The following is a 20,732-nucleotide window of genomic DNA, read 5'->3' as shown; positions in this document are numbered from 1 at the left end:
AGCTTTCCTCCATGGCACCCGGGACAGTCCCGGTGGCTCTAGATAGGCTTCTTTTTCTTTTGTTTTCCTCTTTGCCTTCTCAGCAACTCTTTTTACTCCAGACTCCAGAACGTCATGGATACCTTTGTCAGACTAGTCAAGTCTATAGATGCATCAGAATAATGTTTTGAAATTCAGATCTTTTTTAAAACGTCTCAGCTTCCATGATATAAATTACAGCTCCAAGCAATGCCATATTCCTGTCTGAGTATCTCTCATATACATAGGGGAGAGAAGATATTTTCATTTGCTATTATAATAATAATTATAGATTTATGAAAAACATTAATTTATGGGACTTCAAGAAGGCTGATTGAATTTGAGTGCTTCAGAAAATTAAAATATTTTAATAATTTGAATATTGAAACTTGATCTTTAATATAGATAACTGACTACTTTCCTAAAAAAATTTTACAATCTGGTCTAGTAAACTTCTGTAGAACAAGAAATCTTATCTAAATTAATCTGTGTAGCACTGGGTATTTAATAAGTGTCCTGTAATTAAAAAATGGATCATTTCAGCTACCAAGGAATATGCAGAATGAATCTAACACTGAGGTTTTATAATTCAAATGAACTATGCATATATGTTCCAAAAAATATAATAGGCCACAAAAAATTGTCTTGATCTACTGTCTCATATAGATTGATCCATAGCTAATCATTGAAATAAACATCCTGTTATAAGTTAATACTGGAGTTGAGTAAAACTCCTCAGTCAAAGATGATTACATAGCTTTGGTACATGGTGAAGGTTAAATGTAAAGGAAACTTACTTCATAAGGGATTGCTAATAATTTCATTTGTAAAAGAATAAATTTAACATTTTAAATGATCTTTTCTTTTTTGGTAAATGTAAAACATTAATGACCTTGTGAGCATAGAAATAAATGCTTTACTTAGATTCATGGTAATCATTCTAACCAAACAAGCCTTATATATATATAGAATTATAATGTGTTTGGGGAGGTAAGAAAACATGGTTAGAGGGAAATATATAGTTGTACAATATAATCATGGAATACTTTTAATACCTTACTTGTTAATAGTAAATTGTATTGGACAAAAATTATGAGGGGTTTTTTGTTTTGTTTTTTTCTGGGAAAAAAAGTCAAATTTTACAAAATAATGAACAAATTAAGTAACCATTAATTATTAACTATAAAATATTGAAAATAAGCTTTTTTTTCTCTTTTTTTTATTGCCAAAATATAAAACACTCTAATAAATGAAATGTCATTTCAGGGGTCTGCAAGTCCTACTTACTCCTGTACTAGCAAACATTCTTGAAGCTGACCAGGAAAAATGCTGGGGTTTTGACCAGTTTTTTGCTGAAACTAGTGATATACTTCACCGGATGATAGTGCATGTTTTTTCTTTACAACAAATGACAGCCCACAAGATTTATATTCATAGTTGTAATACGTAAGTATTTACATTGCATTCCTATATGTTGTTATATCTATGATATATTTTTTAGATTTACAAATAAGCAGACTTAATAAAGAAATTATTTTTCTTTTTTTTAAATAAAGCTTTTTATTTGCAAAACATATGCACAGATAATTTGACAAAATTGACCCTTGCATAGCCTTGTGTGTCATATTTTCCTTTCCTTCCCTCCACTCTCTCCCCTAGAATGCAAGCAATCCAGTATATGTTAAACATGTTAAGATATATGTTAAATCCAATATGTATAAACATATTTATGCAATTCTCTTGCTGCACAAGAAAAATCAGGTCACAAAAAGAAAGTAAATAAGTAAGAAAACAAAATGCAAGCGAACAGCAACAAAAAGAGTAAGAGTGTTATGTTGTGATCCACATTCTAGGTATAGATGGCTCTCTACAGAAGATATTTTTCTTGATAAATGAGAATAGAGAAGTAACAAGAATATTTATATAGTAATTCAAAAATAGGCAAATTATATTGTAATTTTTAGCAAGTTTTACTTTATTTCTCTTTTGTCAGTTGGGCTACAGGCATTTATTAAATGCTTATCATTTATTAAATGATAGCAGTCACTGTGATAAATACTAGAGATGCAAAAAAAAGACAAAAACACTTCCTTATGGAGCTCATATTCTAATGAAAGTTTTTCCCTCAAATATATTAAGTAAAATTGGCTGTTTCTTAAACTTTTCCATTATTGTCATTGTTTATATTATCTCCTGGCTTTCTTTATTTCTTTCTGTATCAGTTCATATCAGTTTTTCCAAGCTTCTCTGTATTCTTCGTATTTGTCATTTCTCATAGTGTAGTAAAATTCCATTTTATTAACCACCCCCTTATTTAGGACATATGCTTTATCTCAGATTTTATTAAAATTGTATTGTCATTATTTAGATATCTTGTAAAACTGACTGCTTAATGAATGAATAGGATCTTGTGATATTATCTGTGAGGATTTCTTTTGCTTAATATAATATGTTCTGTTCATATCAGAGTAGCATTAGCATTTTATCAGTGCATGAAAAAAGCCTCATTTATAGAACCATATATTATTACTGTTAACATTTACTAGTTATAATTTCTCCAACCCTGTTCAATTCTTTTACACAGTGCTACTGTGTTCCATGATTTGGTTTATAAACAAACCAAAATTGTTTCTTCAAATCAAGAATTGATCTATGAAGGACGACGATTAGTGCTCGAACCTGGAAGACTAGCACAGCATTTTCCTAAAACTACTGAAGAAAATCCCATCATTGTAATAAGCCGGGAACCTATGAGCATTGTTGGATTAATGTATGAGAAAAGTATGCCATTTTCTTATTTTGTACTGGGGGGAGCTGATTTTTAAAATCATTGTTTGTGCTTTTTAAAGATTAATAACAATGGAAAGGTTAGAACTTTGTGTAAATAATTCATTTATGTAAATTATTGAAATGTTTCTATGATAAAAACTTGTTGAGCTAAAACTTTTTTACATCATATAGTTTGAAGTGTATCTACAATATGATACAGATTATAAATGTCATTTTTTCATGAAGTGGGGCAAAATATTTTATCAGCATCATCTTGTGTACAGTCCTAGTCAATGAATGCATTCAACAAATGGCCTTGTTCACAGTAATATTCTCATGGCATAAAAGTGTTGAAACACTTCAAAAATTACTTAATTTTTAACCACATAGTTGTCTGTTATCTTGAGAGATTTATGAAATTACAAAGTAATTTTGAAAAAAAAAATTTGAAAATATGTTGAAGAGAATGTTTTCTTTGAATGGGCAGCCTGCCACAATATTTTGCAGAGTAGACACCTATTAAATGTTTAAATAAATAGCAAGATTCATTTTTATTTAATGATATATATGGCACTGTTTAAATAATTGTTTTTCCTGAGGAGATTAGCTTGAGTGTAGTTAAGATCAATTAAATTAAAGTTTTTATCATGCAGGAGATTAATTTTAGAAGTTATGTTCTCTACTAATTTTTTAGTGTCTGAATAAATAATATTTATTTCCTATTTTAGTTTCACTCCCCAAAGTACATCCACGTTATGATTTGGATGGTGATGCTAGTATGGCTAAGGTTAGTATTTAATTAACTATTTCACATTTCCTAAAGACATTAATTTAAATTCAGAGGTGACCTGTGGAAGTGAGAAATACTACTACTGATTTTAAAATAACCTTTGTTCTGTATTTACCCAAGGCAAGGTGTAATTCTTCAACTAAATTGACCAACCTGAGCTACAGTTCTGCAGAAATAAATGTTCTATACAGAGGAGTTCATTTTTAAAAAAAGATGTTCCATTCCAAAAGTTTGAGCACTTTACTTACTAATACTTTCCTAGAAGAAGATAAATGAAAAAGAAACAGAAACCAAACTTTTAGGAAAGAGGAATAAGTTAAGGGAAATCCTTCTTTGCTAGACTTTGGCGTCTCTCTTTTATCTTTTGCACTGTTTAATAAGTTGAGTAAGTACCTTCTCTCGTATTGTGTTATGAACTCCTCAGTTTAGAATGTTCATTTTTTAAAATACTTCTTGAAAATGGATTTTAAAAAAAATGACTGTCACATTTATTTCTCTTATTAACTGATGTGTGATTATACACTTTTTTCTTTAGTATCTAATGTTTATGTTTAAGTTTCTTGTGTATTTAGTAAACTTGTTATTGAGCTTAAAGCACATCAAAGCACTCATAACAAGCTTGAAGATTCTTGCATAACTATCCATTTTTTATGATTTATTATTATTAGCCCAATTCTCACTAACCTTTTTTCCCATTAGGTAATAACAGGTGTCGTCTGTTATGCCTGTAGAGTTGCCAGTACCTTGCTGCTTTATCAGGAATTGATGCGAAAAGGAATACGATGGCTGATGTAAGTAATACATTAAATTTTGAGAATGGAATTCAGATTTGAGAAAATCATATAAGGAGATTATCCTGTCAGATAACATGACATGATCATCACCTCCAGAGAGATGACTTGGCATGGGTTTATCATTTTGTTCACTTAAACAAGCACATGCTTGCCTTTTTCTAGGTACGCAGTTGCCATTAATTACTACTGGAGGAAGGATTTTCCCATAATGAAGCATTTACTCAGTGCTACCCTCTAATTTGATTTTAAATCCTCAAAATACTCCCTCTAGACTTTGTACTTAATTCTAATCCATTCTAGTAAACTAAATATGCACATATAGTTAAGCAAGTAATTTAGACAAACAATTTAGTTGATTGAATTAATTTCTTAGGGACATAGCCATGTTCATTCATTCAGCATTCAGCAAACATTTAAGGATCTTCTATTGATATGTCACTAGGAGCCTTTGTTAGAAAGTAAGAAAATCCCCCAGGATGATAGCTTCAGAAAGTTTGACTTGCATTCTAAAGTATTCCTTTTATTAAGTCACTGTGACCATATCCTTCCAGCCTTATGTTAAGATTCTGAGACTTCAGTGTCTGGGTGGTATGTTACATCTAGTGGAATATCGCAGGGGCCTGTTCATATCTTCACATTTAGAAATGATACAAATTTGAGATATATAGTTTATGATGGCTAAAAGATTGCCATCCAGAAGGCCTCTGACCCCTTTTAGATTAATGCATTGGCAAGAATATTCCCCCCAGAGATCATGGTGTGTAGAAATTTAATCTCACAAAAGATAAAGTGATTAAGTAGTTAACTCTTCCTTTGAAGGGCAAAGAGATGTGATTGGATGGATCTATAAAAGACCATAGTCACCTCCAGATAGGGAGAAAATGTTTTCTCAAAGGAAATAATAGGTAAACTGGTGCTGAGTAAAATGAACAGAACCAGGAGAACATTGTATACAGTAATAGCAATGTTGTATGATGATAAACTACAACAGACTTAGCTCTTCTCAGCAGTCTAGTAATCCAAGACATTTACAAAAAACTGATGATGAAAAATGCTATCCACATCCAGAGGAAGAACTGTGGAGTCTGAATGCAGATCGAAGCATATTATTTTCAACATTTCTGTTTTTTGTTTTTTCCTTTCTTGTGGTTTTTTTCCCCTTTTGTAATGATTCTTTTATAACATGACTAATATGGAAATATGTTTAATATGATTCCTCTATAACTTATATCAACTTGCTTGCTATCTTGGGGAGAGAGGAAAGAAGGGAGGGAGAAAAATTTGGAATGCAGAATCTTATAAAATCTTATAAAAATAAATGTTGAAAACTATGTTTTCATCTGATTGGAAAAATGAAATGTTATTACATGGGTGTGGGAGAATGACTGTTAATGTGGGGGAAAAAAGCATGATAAGATGAAATTCAGTAGAAATGTAATGTCTTATACTTGGGTACAAAAAATTCAGCTTCACAAAATTACACAGCAGTTATTTAGGGAAAAAAAACTCTGGCTTTTAGTGGATTGCAAATTCAATTTGAATCAGCAGTATGATGTAGCAGACCAAACAACATCTAATGAAATGTTGGGTTGCATTAAGAGAGGTAGACCTTAAGTAAGAAGCAGAAGAATTGGAAGTTTTCATCACTGTTTTTAATAACTAATTATTTTATTTTAGGGGGACAGAATTCTTAGAACTTTTTGTTATATTTATTGGATTTTCCAGTGACCTGTGAAATTTTGTTCCTGTTCTTTATTCTTTATGAATCATAATGAGTAAAAAAATCAGTTATGGAACAGAAGAAAACTCATCTATATTTTAAATATGTAGTATCTCATTTTTAGAGAGCTAATTCATGATGTAATCATAAAAGGAAATTGTCCCAATGTCAGATATTTCCAGTGGGGAAAAATAAACTATAGTACCATAAAGTGAATGCCAAATAAATTATTGTACTTTGTCTTTATCTAATTATAAGTCTCCCAAATTCTAAATCATCAAACCAACCAACAGTAGAACTTGCAAAATTAAGTGCTACAATAGTATTTAAAAATACATTTTCTTATAGTATCCTCAAAATCTGAATCAAATTTCAGATATGTTAAGAATGTTGTTATAAAGTATGTTATATGATCTGTAAGAGTAGTACTTCTCTTAACAGCTGCTGTTGCTATAAGTGGTAGAGAAAAGAAAATCCAATGACTGTTTAGGTATACTGATATTATTAGTGTTTTTTTACAGTGAATTGATTAAAGAAGATTATAATGAAACAATACACAAAAAGACAGAAGTTGTGATTGCTCTGGATTTCTGTATCAGAAACATTGAAAAAACTGTGAAAATGTAAGTAAAATCACTTCTTTGATTCTAGTTAAAATGTTAAGACTCAGTTATATTTCTTAGCTGTCCTCAACCATAATAGATAAAATTTCCTGAAAATTCATTTTAATTACCTTTTAAAAAGAACTTAAGAATTTAAAAATATTTAAGAATTTTTAATATTTAAGAATAAAGTTCCTATTGGTCTGGTGGCTATAAAATAAAATCAAAATATCAGTACTGTTTAAGAAGAATTAAATATTAAGTTATTAGTGGGGGGTTTTTGTTGTTGTTCATTCTTTAAGATGGAAAAAAATTGAAAATTAAGACATCTAATCCCTATTTTATAAACCAAAAACCCTGTGCTGTACATAAAATCAGTTAAGGAGTAGTTACCCTAAAATCTTATTTTAGTATCTTTTTCAGAGCTATAGAATAATCCTGAATTTTCATTACTTATTCATCTCAACCTTATCTTAGGCCACCATGATTTCATACTCTTATTATAGTTTTTATAAAAGTAACATGCCCATTTTCTCCTTAACTGGCAAGGTTATATTAGATTAATATTAAAATTTCTTTCTTTTAGAAAGCTACCATTCTCTTTTGGGAACTTGGTGGCATCCATATGTATTGCCTTTATTTGATTCTTAAATAGAATAGTAAGTGGATCTGATATTAAAGGTTAACTTTTAAATATAGTTTCTCTAAACATCTTTTTTTTAAGAGTGTGGGGGGGGATAGTACCATTTAATCTTTTTCTTGATGATTTATTTTTATTGCAAATAGATATGAAAAATTGATGCAGATTGATTTGGAAGCAGCAGAGCTGGGTGAGATTTCAGACATTCACACTAAATTATTGCGAGTAAGTAATCACATCTGAAGCCATATATCCGTAGTCCATCTATTGCTTATCAGAGACAGAAGTGGAACTGTAGTTGATTAGTTTTTGGTTCAAGCCAGTGAAAGACCTGGAAAGGAGTCTTAGCTGTTCTCCTCCCAGAGCAAACAGAAATTTCAATGATAAATCTCTCCCGAATTCCTCCTGCTGTAATTTAAGCATTTTCCTAGAAGTGTAACATTTTAGGTCTGAAGACAATAGTGACTTGCTTAGTGTCAGATCACTGTGCTCCTTATAATATTCCTTTGTTTTGACCTGTTCCTGAAATTATCCAGAAATAAATAACAAAGTAGTTAATAAATCAGCTCCTCCAGTGCTTTATCATTGTGCAGAGAGGAACCCATGTTCTCTGTGGCTTTGTTGGTGGAGCACAAGCCAGAAAGGATTTCATTGCAGAACTGGTGGCAGACTAATGGGTCACAGAAATAGTAACCTTAGAGGTTGCCTTCCAGCTTTCTTTTGTTGTCGAGGAAACCCTGAGACAAAGTGGAGAAGCAATTTCTCATGTGACAGAACCTGCCTTCTTACTGCTCATTCAATAGTGTGTGTGTGTGTGTGTGTGTGTGTGTATAATAACTATTGGGACTCCATTATTCTCTTAACTTCCTCAGTTTTCTCATCTGTGAAAGTTTTAAGCTATAGCAATGAAGAAATCTCAAGAATACAAATTATGAATTTGGCCTTATCATCTCTGTGTTTTCATATGAAAATGATTGATTTGAAACCTGCTAGACAAGAGCAAAATAATAGCACAGATGTTGTTTCTAGTAGGATCATCATTGTGATTTTTGGCACTCTTAATTCTGAATCTGTTACTCTCCTCTAGCTCTCTAGCTCACAGGGAACGATAGAAACTAGTCTTCAGGATATCAAAAGCAAATTGTCTCCTGGAGGATTATTGGCAGACACCTGGGCAAATCAGGAAGGAACACATCCAAAGGACCGAAAGTAAGTAAAAACTTTTATTTGCTCAACTCTTTCATTGGTACTTGCCTTTTGTCACACTTACTACAGTACAACTCTTGATCTTTTTCCTGAATAGTGTAGAAAAACTGCAAGTCCTGCTAAATTGCATTACAGAGATTTACTATCAGTTCAAAAAAGACAAAGCAGAACGGAGTAAGTAAATATTAACTTATTTTATTTAATAAGTCTATTTTAATTGATTATGTGTAATAGTGATTATTTTATGAAATGTGATTCTTAATAGTAATGATTGTTTAAGGGAGATAATGTTCTTAAGCTATCTTTTGAAAATTTTTAAGTTTTTAGGCTTTTTGAACTAGATAATCTTAGAAGAAGAGATTCTTTAACATTTTGAGATTCTAATGAATAAAATTAATATGATAAACTCTTTATTTCTAGGACTAGCTTACAATGAAGAACAGATTCACAAATTTGACAAGTAAGTGCCTAAATTACATTTTTAATCATCAGATTGTTTCTTATTGCCATTTTGCTTATCCTACTACTATGATTGTTCAGAGATACAATTGTCCTTTAATTTTGACTTAATAAGGCTGCTTACAATGTATATGTAGTATAATAAGGCCCATGACATTACTGGAACAGAATGATGACATGGAATCTGAATGATACTGAACCACACTTTCACCACTGAAGTAATGCCAGAAAGAGGAGAGCTTCATGCTTCTCTTACCTGTTCCCTTCTCTTATTTGCTGTTCGCCAAGTCATAATGAACAACATTACCCTTGCCCCCCAACTCCCTGCAGTTTCAAATATTATTCATATGGACTTTTGTTTTCCAGTAGAGCTAATGTAAAATCTTATGATGAACCACATTGCTTTTATTTTGGCAGAGTCATATGTAACTTTTAAAAAAAGATGTCAAATGTTAAGATTCAAATGACGCAAAAAGAAATTATTTGAATCCTTGTCCCAGTTAAGCCAAGACTTAAGTTTATCCCATATCCATATGATTTGCTTGGTACTCCAACTTTCATCCTTTCCCCACCATTTCACTTCTCTATTGAAAAATCTTTAATGGCTCCCTCCTGTCCATATAAAATACTGAATTCTCAGCCTGACATTGAAAGCCTTGTTACAGTATGACTCCCACTAACCTGATTATTGTTACTCTTCTTCACACGTTTTGTATTCCAAATTGACCTATGTACTCTTATTGTCAGTCTGTTATTTCTACTATTTGATTGCATTACTTCCTTGCCTTTTTCAGTATATATGTGTTCTTTATATTTTTTTGTTATTTCTTGTGTGCTAGTTAATATTGTATGATTCTGTAACTTATTTGCCAACCAGGCATCTTGCCAGTGCCCTGCATGTCCCTTTTATTTTTTTAAGTTATGGAGTTATCACATGTTTGTCATTCAGATCTTTATCAGGAGAACACAAGTGTTTAATAAAAAAAAGACACAAACAATAGTGAAGAAATAATTGAGCATTCAATTATGCTCTTATGTAGTTTATGAAATAAAATCCAATCTTCTTTTTTCCTCCTATAAGTTCCATTATTACCAAGGTAGCTTTTCAAAAACAAACGTCATGGTGAAAGTTGAAATGCACATACGTGTGTGTGTCTGTGTGTATACACACACATAAAAATAAATTTTAGAAATGGGAAAATATATTCATTTTAAGAGTGATGAAAAAGTTCCTTTCCCCCTTTGGTAATTTTACTCTTTTGCATTATATATTTAATAAACTTTCAAGGTTTACAGCAGGGATAAAGAAAATTGTGGGAGAAGATTGCATTGATTATTTTTAAATTACAGGCAGAAACTGTATTTTTATGCAACAAAAGCTATGAGCCACTTTACTGATGAGTGTGTTGAAAAATATGAAACCTTTTTGGACAAAGCTGAAGAGTGGATGAGGTAAAAAAAATTTTCATTTTTATAATAATACAATTTTACTTTTTCTTAATTAGAACTAATATCTGTTTTTTCTAACTTGCTTATTTTAAGTGAATTCACTTTACTTTCAGAAAGATGCTTCACCTAAGGAAACAGCTGTCATCTCTAACTAATCAGTGTTTTGATATGGAGGAAGAAGTATCAAAATACCAGGATTATACTAATGAGGTATTGGAGCCTTTCTTATTGGGGAGGATGAAAGGGCCCTTTTTTCCCTTGAAGACCACTGATGTTAAATTAGGATAAATGATATTTGGTTTTTTTTTGTTTTTTTTTTTTTTTGTTTGTTTGTTTGTTTGTTTGTTTTGAGGCTGGGGTTAAGTGACTTGCCCAGGGTCACACAGCTAGGAAGTGTTAAGTGTCTGAGATCAGATTTGAACTCAGGTCCTCCTGAATTCAAGGCTGGTCCTCTATCCACTGCGCCACCTAGCTGCCCCAATAAATGATATTTGAAAAAAAAATTTTAAGCTTGCCCTGTATACATTGCTGTGATTTAGAAAATAACATAAATAAAAATAAAAGCCTAGTGTCTTTTAAATGAAAAGTTCTGCTTTTGGGTATGAGTTCCAAAGTCTTTCAACAGAGGCTAGATTACTATTTCTTGATATTACAGATAGTATTCATGTTGAAGAGAGAAGTTGGACAAGATCACTTTACAGTTCACTGTCCACTCTGTAATTTGATAGTTTTCTTCTAAAATTACTGCCTAAATTATTATAATTACCTTGGGATAAATCTTCCTGCTTCCATTTTCTTCTTCATGCAAACCATCCTTTTTGCTCTTGCCAGACTAGCATCCTTAATGACTGTTGTAATCATGTCAAGCCTGGGCCTAGAAATCACTAATGGCTCCTTTATATCTATTGAGAAAAGTTCCTGTTTCTTTAACTAATATTAGTAGCTCTTCATAGTTGGTTACCTCCTTATCTTTCCAGTTGTAGCTTTTATTATTCCTGTCTTTGCACTGTATGTTCTAGCCAAGCTACATAAGTTTTTTGTTTCCTGCATATATCCTTACATGTTTCTGTCTTTACTTATACTTCCTAATGCCCCAGATATCCTCACTCTCCCCAGACAGTGATCTAAGGATATGCTTTCCTATAAGCTGATGAGCTCCATCCTGGTGGAGACTATTAATGTAGATGTTATGTTGTTTCCAGCCTTTAACATGGTACTTAGTGATCGTTGGATTTAATAAGATTCTGAAAATTGAGTGGAACGTTGGCATATACAACCACATGTTTCAAAATGTTTTGTTTGTTCAATCCCATTTAAAAATAATTTACTATGTTGAAGGGACTGTGGTTGCATAGTAGAAAAACATTTGTATAATTGAAATCTCTTGGTTAGAAACTTTTTATGTATATCCATGTATTTCAAATCAACACCAGCTTAAAATTATCATGAGATTTTTATGAGTCATAAGTGTCTTACTAACAGTTTTGACCCCAAATATTAACTAGTGATTTTATTCAAAGATATAGCATGACCTTTGTAATAGAATATTTGTTACTCTTTGTTTTGTGATTCATATATATCTTTTCCATATTTCAGTTACAGGAAACTTTACCTCAGAAATTGTTTGCAGCTTCCAGTGGCATAAAACATACCATGGCCCCCATTTATCCAAGTTCCAATACACTAGTGGAGATGACTCTTGGGTAAGAAGTTCACAATTTAGTGATTAATTTTCAGTTTGTCACCATTTTTTGCTCTTAATTATTATATAGCCATAATAGAAATGATCTAATTATTATACAAATTATTTATATATACTTATTATATAAGTATTAGTAAGTAATTCTAGGATAAAGTTCAAAACTGCTTGAGAATTACTGTTTAAGATTACTTGTGAATTAATTAAATCTGCAGATGGAAGTTTCATAGTTTGAGTAGTAACAACTTGTTGGTTTTTGTTTTATAGTATGAAGAAATTGAAGGAAGAGATGGAAGGTGTTGTTAAAGAACTTGCTGAAAATAATCATATTTTAGAGAGGTGAGGTTCTTCTCCACCTTACCCCCAGTAAATATATACCATATTAAATATAGACACAGACTATCATATTCCTGTATCATTGGTTAAGCAATGATGGAGATATTTCTAGTATGGGCATAATTCTAATTCAAGTTTTTCTCTAATTTGATCTAATTGTTAACTTGTTTGATCCCTTTTGTTGCTCGTTATTCTTCTTAAGAGATTGTAATACTGTCTACTACAGTTGCTGTGGGGGGAAATTATATTATAAATAATTTTACAGTGAGTTCCAGATATAATTTATTTGTTGATAATATTGGCTCTTTAAATAAATAGCTATTTGATTCAACATCATCTTTATATTTATGTAAAAATTGTTCAACAATCCTTTTCTCAGTCCCCCCTTCCTCCCCCCCTCACCCCCCCCCGAGGCTGGGGTTAAATGACTTGCCCAGGGTCACACAGCTAGGAAGTGTTAAGTGTCTGAGATCAGATTTGAACTCGGGTCCTCCTGAATTCAAGGCTGGTGCTCTATCCATTGCGCCACCTATTTTCTCAGTTTTTGAAATCAAAGCTATTTGTTAGGTGCTGTCCTGGAATCCTTCATTATTGGTACTGGTATATTGTGCAAATTTAGTAAGCCAGCTGCACATGCACCTTCAAATATAAAAGATGCCAGCAACTAAGTACAATGCAAAGCTTACAGAGCCAGTGAGCCTGTCCTCATCTGGCTGGAGCATCAATCATTTCACAAGTAACTAAAGGCTTGCTAAACCTTTATAAAGTTCTCGTAAATGGGAGTTGTTTTGATTATGCCTTTCCCCTCTTAAGGTCACTTCCACAGGTATTTATTGTCACTGTCACTGCCCTTTAATATGGCAGTAGTTGTCTCTGTAACAGTAATGAGGAAGCCTAGTCATAGAACTAATAAATAATTTAGTTGGAATTCAAATTCATGTATTCCGAGTCCAAGATTATTGTGCCATGTATAATTTTTTTAATTTCCAAGGGACCAGTTTATTAGTTTTGAAAAAAAAGTTGTTAGTTACATGTAGAAGTTTATCATAAACCTTAATACCAAAGACTTTTTTAAACATTCGGCTTATGTTGTATGTCCAAAATTCAGAATTTAATGTGGTGGAAAAACACTTAGACTGAGAAGACTTGAGTTCTAGTTCTAGCTTTGTGTCTGATAAGTTGTGTGACCTTGTGGAGAGCTTCATTTATAAGATTAAAAGAGTTGAACAAGATGATTTCTAAGTTCTCTTACCAGTCAATGCTGCAATGAATCTTTCTGGATTTCCTATAGTGGAAATGGGCTTAAAAATACCATTCACTTGATCATTGTGAAGACAGAATTAATGTATACTAGATGGGGCAGTAGACAGAACACCCAGACCCTAGAGTCAAGAGGATACTCAGTAGCTGTGTGACCCTGGGCAAGTCATTAAATCTCAATTGCTTCAAAAATAATAATAATGATGTATATGAAAGTGTTTTGAAATTTTTGAAAAGAATGGCTTCTCGGGGCAGTTAGGTAGCACGGTGGATAGAGCACCAGCCCTGAATTTAGGAGGACCTGAGTTCAAATCTGGTCTCAGACACTTAACATGTCCTAGCTGTGTGACCCTGGGCAAGTCACTTAATCCCAGCCTCAGAAAAAAAAAAAAAGAAAGAAAAGAATGGCTTCTGGTTATGATAGGTTGTAGAGAAGTCCAACTCTTCCATATAAACCTAGGAAAATGTCTTACAAGAACCCAAAACAGGCTAATAATAAAGAATATAACAAAGAAATAGATATAAACCCTTCCATTTAATCCATAATTCCAGAAAAAAATGTCTAGAACCTAACAGTTGCAGGAAGAGAAGGTCTCAGAATACCAATTGATTTAAGCATATCAGATTCTTTCAAAATATAATCACATTAAAAATTTTTTTTTTAAAACCTGGATTTTAAAAAATCACTAAAAAACTCAAAAGATCTCTTAGAACCAGAGACAAGTGAAAATAAAAAGAACCCACTTCCTGGGGGGGGGCCCTAAAAATACCCAAAAGTGTCAGGCAAAATTCAGAGCTTCCAAGTCACAGAAAAAGCATCTGGGAAGACGGAGGAGAGAGAGAGAGAAAGGTGGGAGAGGGGAGGGACAGGGAGAGAAGTAAGGGACCACAATCAGGATAATAGACCTGAGAGCCAGCTATGGAAAAGGAGAGAAAAATTGTGAAATACAAAGTTCTAAAAACTTAAGAATTGCCATCAATTAATGTATCTTAAAAACTGAGCATATATACATATATACTGGGTAAGGGAGAATATACACTGGAGCTTCCCTATGTATAAAAAAATTCATGGAGCAAAAATGAGTTTAGCTATTAAATAATTCGTGCCATTAAGTGCTAAAAGCATTGGAGGTGAGAACTTTAAGGTTATAAAATCATAGCCCTAAACTAACTCTAAAGTCCTCATATTTTCCCTATTTTGTTGCTCTGCTTTTTCTCCTATTGTTTTATCTTCTTAGGGGCAATGCTAATAATTTTTGTGCCTTATCCTATCCCCCAAAGAAAAATATTACCATACATAGTGACTATTATATATGTATCCTCTAGATAAAATATTCAAGGACAAAAAAAAAGAAAAGAAAAGAAAAAATGAGCATATTCCTAAAGGGGGGGAAATGGATCTTTACTAGATGAGAACTTTTGGTCACTCTGAATAGAGACTTTGAAATCAAAGCACAGGAGTCACAAGATCAAAACAATCAGGAGGAGCTAAATAACAGTGAAATTCTTAGTCTATTGGGAAGAGAAGAGAAATGTGTCCCTTTTGAATTCTCATGTCTTCAGGGAACATAGAGAGAATTAAATAAACCTAAGATCTGGGTACAGTTTTGTTTTGTTGTGCTAATTGTAACAGAATAAAAAGAAATACACTGGGGAAGAAAAAAGGAACTTGATATTTCACATTTAAAAAAAAATGTGAAAAAGATGAGTTTACTAATATGAAAGTGGGGAGGACAGAGCAAGGGGGTCTCTCAGTACTATTATTTGAACCTGATAAAAAAGGGTTGGACACAAAAATGGAATTATACAGAGATTAATGTCATAATACACATAGTCTCAACTGAGATACAGGAAGAGTTGTGGAGAATATAAGGAAAACTAGATGTGGCGAGCAAATAGTCGCAAGCCAAAAAAACTTCAGTCAAGTCAATAAACGTTTAGCATTTACTTTGTGTCAGGTACTATAAAAAGTTCTGGGAATAGAGGAAGGCAATACAGAGAATGTCTTCAAAGAGTTCACTATTTAATGAGAGAGACAACATGCAAACAACTGGGTACAAGCAGCATGTTAAACAGGTTAAGTTGGAATAATCAATGAAGAAGGATTGAAAAGATCAGGAAACGTTTCTTTCAGAAGGTGAGATTTTAGCTGATATTTAGAGGAAGCCAAAAGATGGAGAAGAGGAAGAGGATTCTAGGCATTAGGAACTAATACCAGGTCTTGGTCAGGAAGAGTATCTTATTTGAAACATGGCAAGAGAAACCTAGTTCCTGAACCCTATGTATGTAGAGTAGATTCGTTGTAAGAAGGCCCTGGGACAGGGGAATACTAAATTATAAAGGGCTTTAAAAGCCAAACAGAAGATTTTATTTTTGATCCTGGAACTAAAAGAAGCCACTGGAATGTATTGAATGGGAGAGAAAAAGAGGGAATATGTTCAAAACTTCTACATTAGGATAATTACTTTTGACAGCTATGGAGAATATATACTGGAAAGAGCAGTGACTGGAGGCAAGGACATAAACCTGCTACTGCAGTAGTCCAGAACTGAGTTAAGAAAAAGCTGCACTATGGTAGTAGCAATGTCATAAGAGAGAAAGGGGTTTATCCAAAAGATATTTCGAAGATAAAATTGAACTAAGTGACCAGGCACATGGTTGAACCTTTAACAGTATTAAGGAACTTCAAAAGAGTTGAGCAAAAAGGAAGCTTTAATTTGTTGATTATAAAAAGTGACTTAAGAAAACTGTCAGAGAGTTGGGGCTTGGCCTTAAGGGAGGAGAAGAAACAGCTTCACTATAGATTTTTCATTTGTTCTGTTTCTGCATTCTATTCTTTACAATAGAAGATAAACATAAAAACATGATGTGCGAAAATAACACAAGTCATAATCAAAAATTTGATGTATGAACTTATGGATCAGTGAAAATGATGTATTTGTCCTGAAAGTGGAATTGGGTGGAATTCAGCCAAGCATTTAAAAGAAACATTCTTGAAATGTAAAAATTAACAAAAGTTGAAATAAGGGATTAGAACAGAATTTATTATACTTCAGATGAATTTTTTTTAAAAATAGCACTAACAATATTAATCTCAAATAAGGTAAAAAGTTAATAAGGAAACTTATGTATTAATGCATCTTAGAAAGTGGAATCAATACTTAAACACAATCTCCCCCAGAAAGGCTTAGGACAGTTTCATGCTTCTTAAAAGCTGCATATAAAGGAATGTCATTGCATATAAGTACTTAAAGGAAAAGTTAATTGAATTACTCAGAGAAATAGCCAGAAAAATTATGGTAGTATGAGCTCAGTGTTCCCCTTTTAAATTTAGACAGATCTAACCAAAAGGTAAGTTAGAAACATATACACACACACACACACACACACACACACACATTTGTGTATTCAGAAATGTATATATGTGCATATCTGTGTATGTGTGTGTGTGATAAAGTGATCAAAAGATCAGAGTTGACGCCTTTCTCTGAGAGAAACTCTGTCTTTGAGCAAGTCACTTAGCTTCTCTGTAAAAGATTGTTGTGAGACACAAATACAAGAATATATATCTTTAAATTGCTACATAGAGACAACCAGGTGGTGCAGTGGATAGAATACCAGCTCTGAAGTCAGGGGGACCTGAGTTCAAATGTGGTCTCAGACACTTCCTAGCTGTGTGACCTTAGGTAAATCACTTAACCCCAGTTGCCCCAGCAACAACTAAATAAATAAATAAATTCTATATAAATGTTTCGATCTGTATCAGTTACTGAATTTTAATAGAAAGGAATGTATATATTTCTTAGCTATGGATGATATTTTATCAGAAATTGACCTAGAATTGCATAAACAAATATAGAAAAGCATGCATATTAAACATATTCCTTGCCACAATGTAAAAAAAAAAATCTTTGAAGAAAGGAGTAAAATGGAGTATAAATCATATAATCCTAAAGAATTGGTGGATCAAAGACCACCATAAAAATGATAGGTAATTTCCTTTTTTTTTTTTTTTTTTTTTTTTTTTTTTAAGGTTTTAAATATATTTTTTATTATAGCTTTTTATTGACAAAATATATGCCTGGATAATTTTTCAACACTGACCCTTGCAAAAACTTTTGTTCCAACTTTTCCCCTCTTTCCTTCCACCACCATCCCTAGATAGCAGGTAGTCCCATACATGTTGTATATGTTAAATATAATATATGTGTACATATTTATACAGTTGTCTTCCACACAAGAAAAATCAGATTTAGAAAGAAGGTAAAAATAACCTGGGAAGAAAAAAATGCAAGCAAACAACAACAGAAAGAGTGTAAATACTATGTTGTGGTATTTCCCAGTGTTCTTTCTCTGGGTGTAGCTGGTTCTGTTCATTACTGTTCAATTGGAACTGATTTGGATCCTCTCATTGTTAAAGAGAGCCACGTCCATTAGAATGCATCCTCATACAGTAGTGTTTTTTTTTTTTTTTTAATAGTTTATATTTACCAGATATATGCATGGGTAATTTTTGACAATTGCAAAACCTTTTGTTCTAATTTTTCCCCTCCTCCTCCCCCCAGATGGCAGGTTGACCAATACATGTTAAAGTCTATTATTACCATTACATGTTAAAGTATAAATTAAATACAATATATGTATACATGTCCAAACAGTTATTTTGCTGTACAAAAAAGAATCGGACTTTGAAATAGTGTACAATTAGCCTGTGAAGGAAATAAAAAATGCAGGTGGACAAAAATAGAGGGATTGGGAATTCTATGTAGTGGTTCATAGTCATCTCCCAGAGCTCTTTCGCTGGGTGGAGCTGGTTCAGTTCATTACTGCTCTATTGGAACTGATTTGGTTCATCTCATTGTTGAAGAGGGCCACGTCCATCAGAATTGATCATCATATAGTATTGTTGTTGAAGTATATAATGATCTCTTGGTCCTGCTCATTCATATATTTTAACGATCAATTAAATTTTGAGAGATTTACTTTTTCTTTTGTTTCAGATTTGGTGCTTTGACGATGGATGGTGGACTTCGGAATGTTGATTGTCTCTAACTTTCAGCCGAGACTAAAAAAAGCTCATTCATTTTGCACAAGAAAAATGCTTTGGGGGCATTAAATGTTAGTAACTCTGCAGATAACCTGTTTCTGTGTTTCAGTATTTAACACAAGCATGTAAATATGTAATATATTGTAAATACATCAAAGTATATAAATTTTTGGCTGCTGCTAAAATGAACTTTTCTCTTTTAACATTTATAATCAAGTGAGGATTTGCCTCAGTGAGCACTAGTACATGGCCATGATAATATATAGAAATATTGAGATTTCTAAGCTACTTTGACAGAAGACTATATGAGCCATAGTTTGCTCTAGCTTCTAAGAGAGAATTTTTGGGTGGAATCAAATCTACATTATATATTACTGTATTACGTCATTAAAATTCAGAAATGGAATCCACTTTTATTGCTGATGAGACTTTTGGTTGAAATTTGGGGGCAAGGACAAGAATGAAAGAAGTTCTTTTTCTTGTCTTGGCTTTTGTTTTGTGGGAATATGGAATTGAACTCTTGTAATTTCTAAGATCATACTATGAAATAACATTATTTTCAGGTTTCAAGTTATCCAGGTCCTTGTTTACTCTGGGAAAATGATCTGATTATTTTAGGATAAAATTTAAAGCAAAAATCTTGAGCAGTTTAATCATTAAAACTGATCCACCTCTGATAGCCATAAAAAAAAAAAAAAAAAAAAAAAAGTTGTGATTTCAATACAGCACCTAAATTAGGGGCAACTGAAATAAATTAATGTATTCATTTCCTATCATCTTTTCTAAAAATAATTTTGCTCAATATTTTAAGGAAGCTAGTGAATTTACTTGTTTTTATGAGAAAATTGTGTGAATGTGCATATAGTTCTTACAAGAAAAATCCTTATTTTTTAAAAGAAATATGAGTGATGGTGGTAAACAATACTCTTTTGTCCTTCAAGTAGACGAGCAATATTCTGTTTCATATCTCCAGAAGTTTTGCAAACTTGGTAGTTTCATTCAATAAGTATTTATTGAGCACCAACCCCATAGGAAATATGGAAAAGAATAAAAATATAATCCTTGCCCTCATAGAACTTAACAAAATCAGAGGGATTTTTGTTGATGAAAGGAAGATGAGACCAGGTAAGACCAGATATACACAGGTTAAACTGCTAAAAAGACATAAAGAGGAGGCAGAAATCTTTTCTGAGGGAAATGAAAAGAGGGAATCAAGGAATGCTTTAAGGAGGTGACATTTGAACTAAGCCTTGAAAAATAGGTAAAAATTAAGCACAGCTAGAGGAAGTGCCTTCTAGGTAAATAGTACTCCTAGTTGGGAACAAGTAGTTTCCCTAGAATTTAGGCTTGGAGCTTGGAGCTAAACTGTGTGGTCTTTGAAAAAGTAATCCCTTTAACTCCAAAAGAGCGTTCTCATTGAAAGGTATTCCGGGAATTGCAAACTGATGGATTGTACTCAGCACACTTAACTTTTATTATTCCACCAGTAATTTTTGTTATGATTAGTTTTGGTCTCAGACATATCAGATTTGTGAATGTTATTTTGATCAGTCTGTGTATCATGATTCCCTGACAAAAACAGCAGTGGAAAATAAACCAATTTTTAAAAATTTTCATTGTATTAACATTTTATTTGGTAAAAAAATGATGCATTATTGTATGGGATAATTTAAGATACCCATGTATTCATTAAATAAATGCATGAGTGAATGACTTTATTACTTAAATATAGTATCAACAGTCAATCAGTTTTATGGTCTGAGTGTTTTCTTCGAATGACAACTTTACTCTTGGTTGACTTTTTTTAAAGATCACCTACCATATAAATTTTACTTATATTTTTAGATATTATGTTTGTAGAGGGCAGTGGGGGAACTCTGGGTAAGGTATAAGACCTTTCAGCCTAGAGGGAACCTGCTGACAGTGTCTGGTTCAGCTCCCCA

At 32.4% G+C, this 20,732-nt stretch overlaps 1 protein-coding gene across 5 annotated transcripts in view; it reads left to right on the top strand.

Annotated features, from left to right (window-relative positions):
* TBK1 (TANK binding kinase 1) overlaps nt 1-20,402 on the top strand; it is a 45,983-nt gene extending 25,581 nt beyond the window's left edge. For all 5 annotated transcript variants that reach the window (XM_074269742.1, XM_074269744.1, XM_074269743.1 and 2 more), the window contains 14 exons: nt 1,285-1,464; nt 2,603-2,799; nt 3,516-3,574; nt 4,277-4,368; nt 6,613-6,714; nt 7,480-7,558; nt 8,421-8,542; nt 8,637-8,713; nt 8,960-8,999; nt 10,349-10,450; nt 10,561-10,657; nt 12,044-12,150; nt 12,414-12,485; nt 18,743-20,402. In XM_074269742.1, the coding sequence (XP_074125843.1) occupies nt 1,285-1,464; nt 2,603-2,799; nt 3,516-3,574; nt 4,277-4,368; nt 6,613-6,714; nt 7,480-7,558; nt 8,421-8,542; nt 8,637-8,713; nt 8,960-8,999; nt 10,349-10,450; nt 10,561-10,657; nt 12,044-12,150; nt 12,414-12,485; nt 18,743-18,794 (1,378 nt within the window). In that variant the 3' untranslated portion in view covers nt 18,795-20,402. The remainder of the gene's footprint in view (nt 1-1,284; nt 1,465-2,602; nt 2,800-3,515; nt 3,575-4,276; nt 4,369-6,612; nt 6,715-7,479; nt 7,559-8,420; nt 8,543-8,636; nt 8,714-8,959; nt 9,000-10,348; nt 10,451-10,560; nt 10,658-12,043; nt 12,151-12,413; nt 12,486-18,742) is intronic.
* The last annotated feature ends 330 nt before the right edge of the window (nt 20,403-20,732 follow it).

The sequence above is a fragment of the Sminthopsis crassicaudata genome, chromosome 5 (assembly GCF_048593235.1).
Source record: "Sminthopsis crassicaudata isolate SCR6 chromosome 5, ASM4859323v1, whole genome shotgun sequence".
Classification (NCBI taxonomy): domain Eukaryota; kingdom Metazoa; phylum Chordata; class Mammalia; order Dasyuromorphia; family Dasyuridae; genus Sminthopsis; species Sminthopsis crassicaudata.
This window is presented reverse-complemented; position numbering and strand designations above follow the sequence as displayed.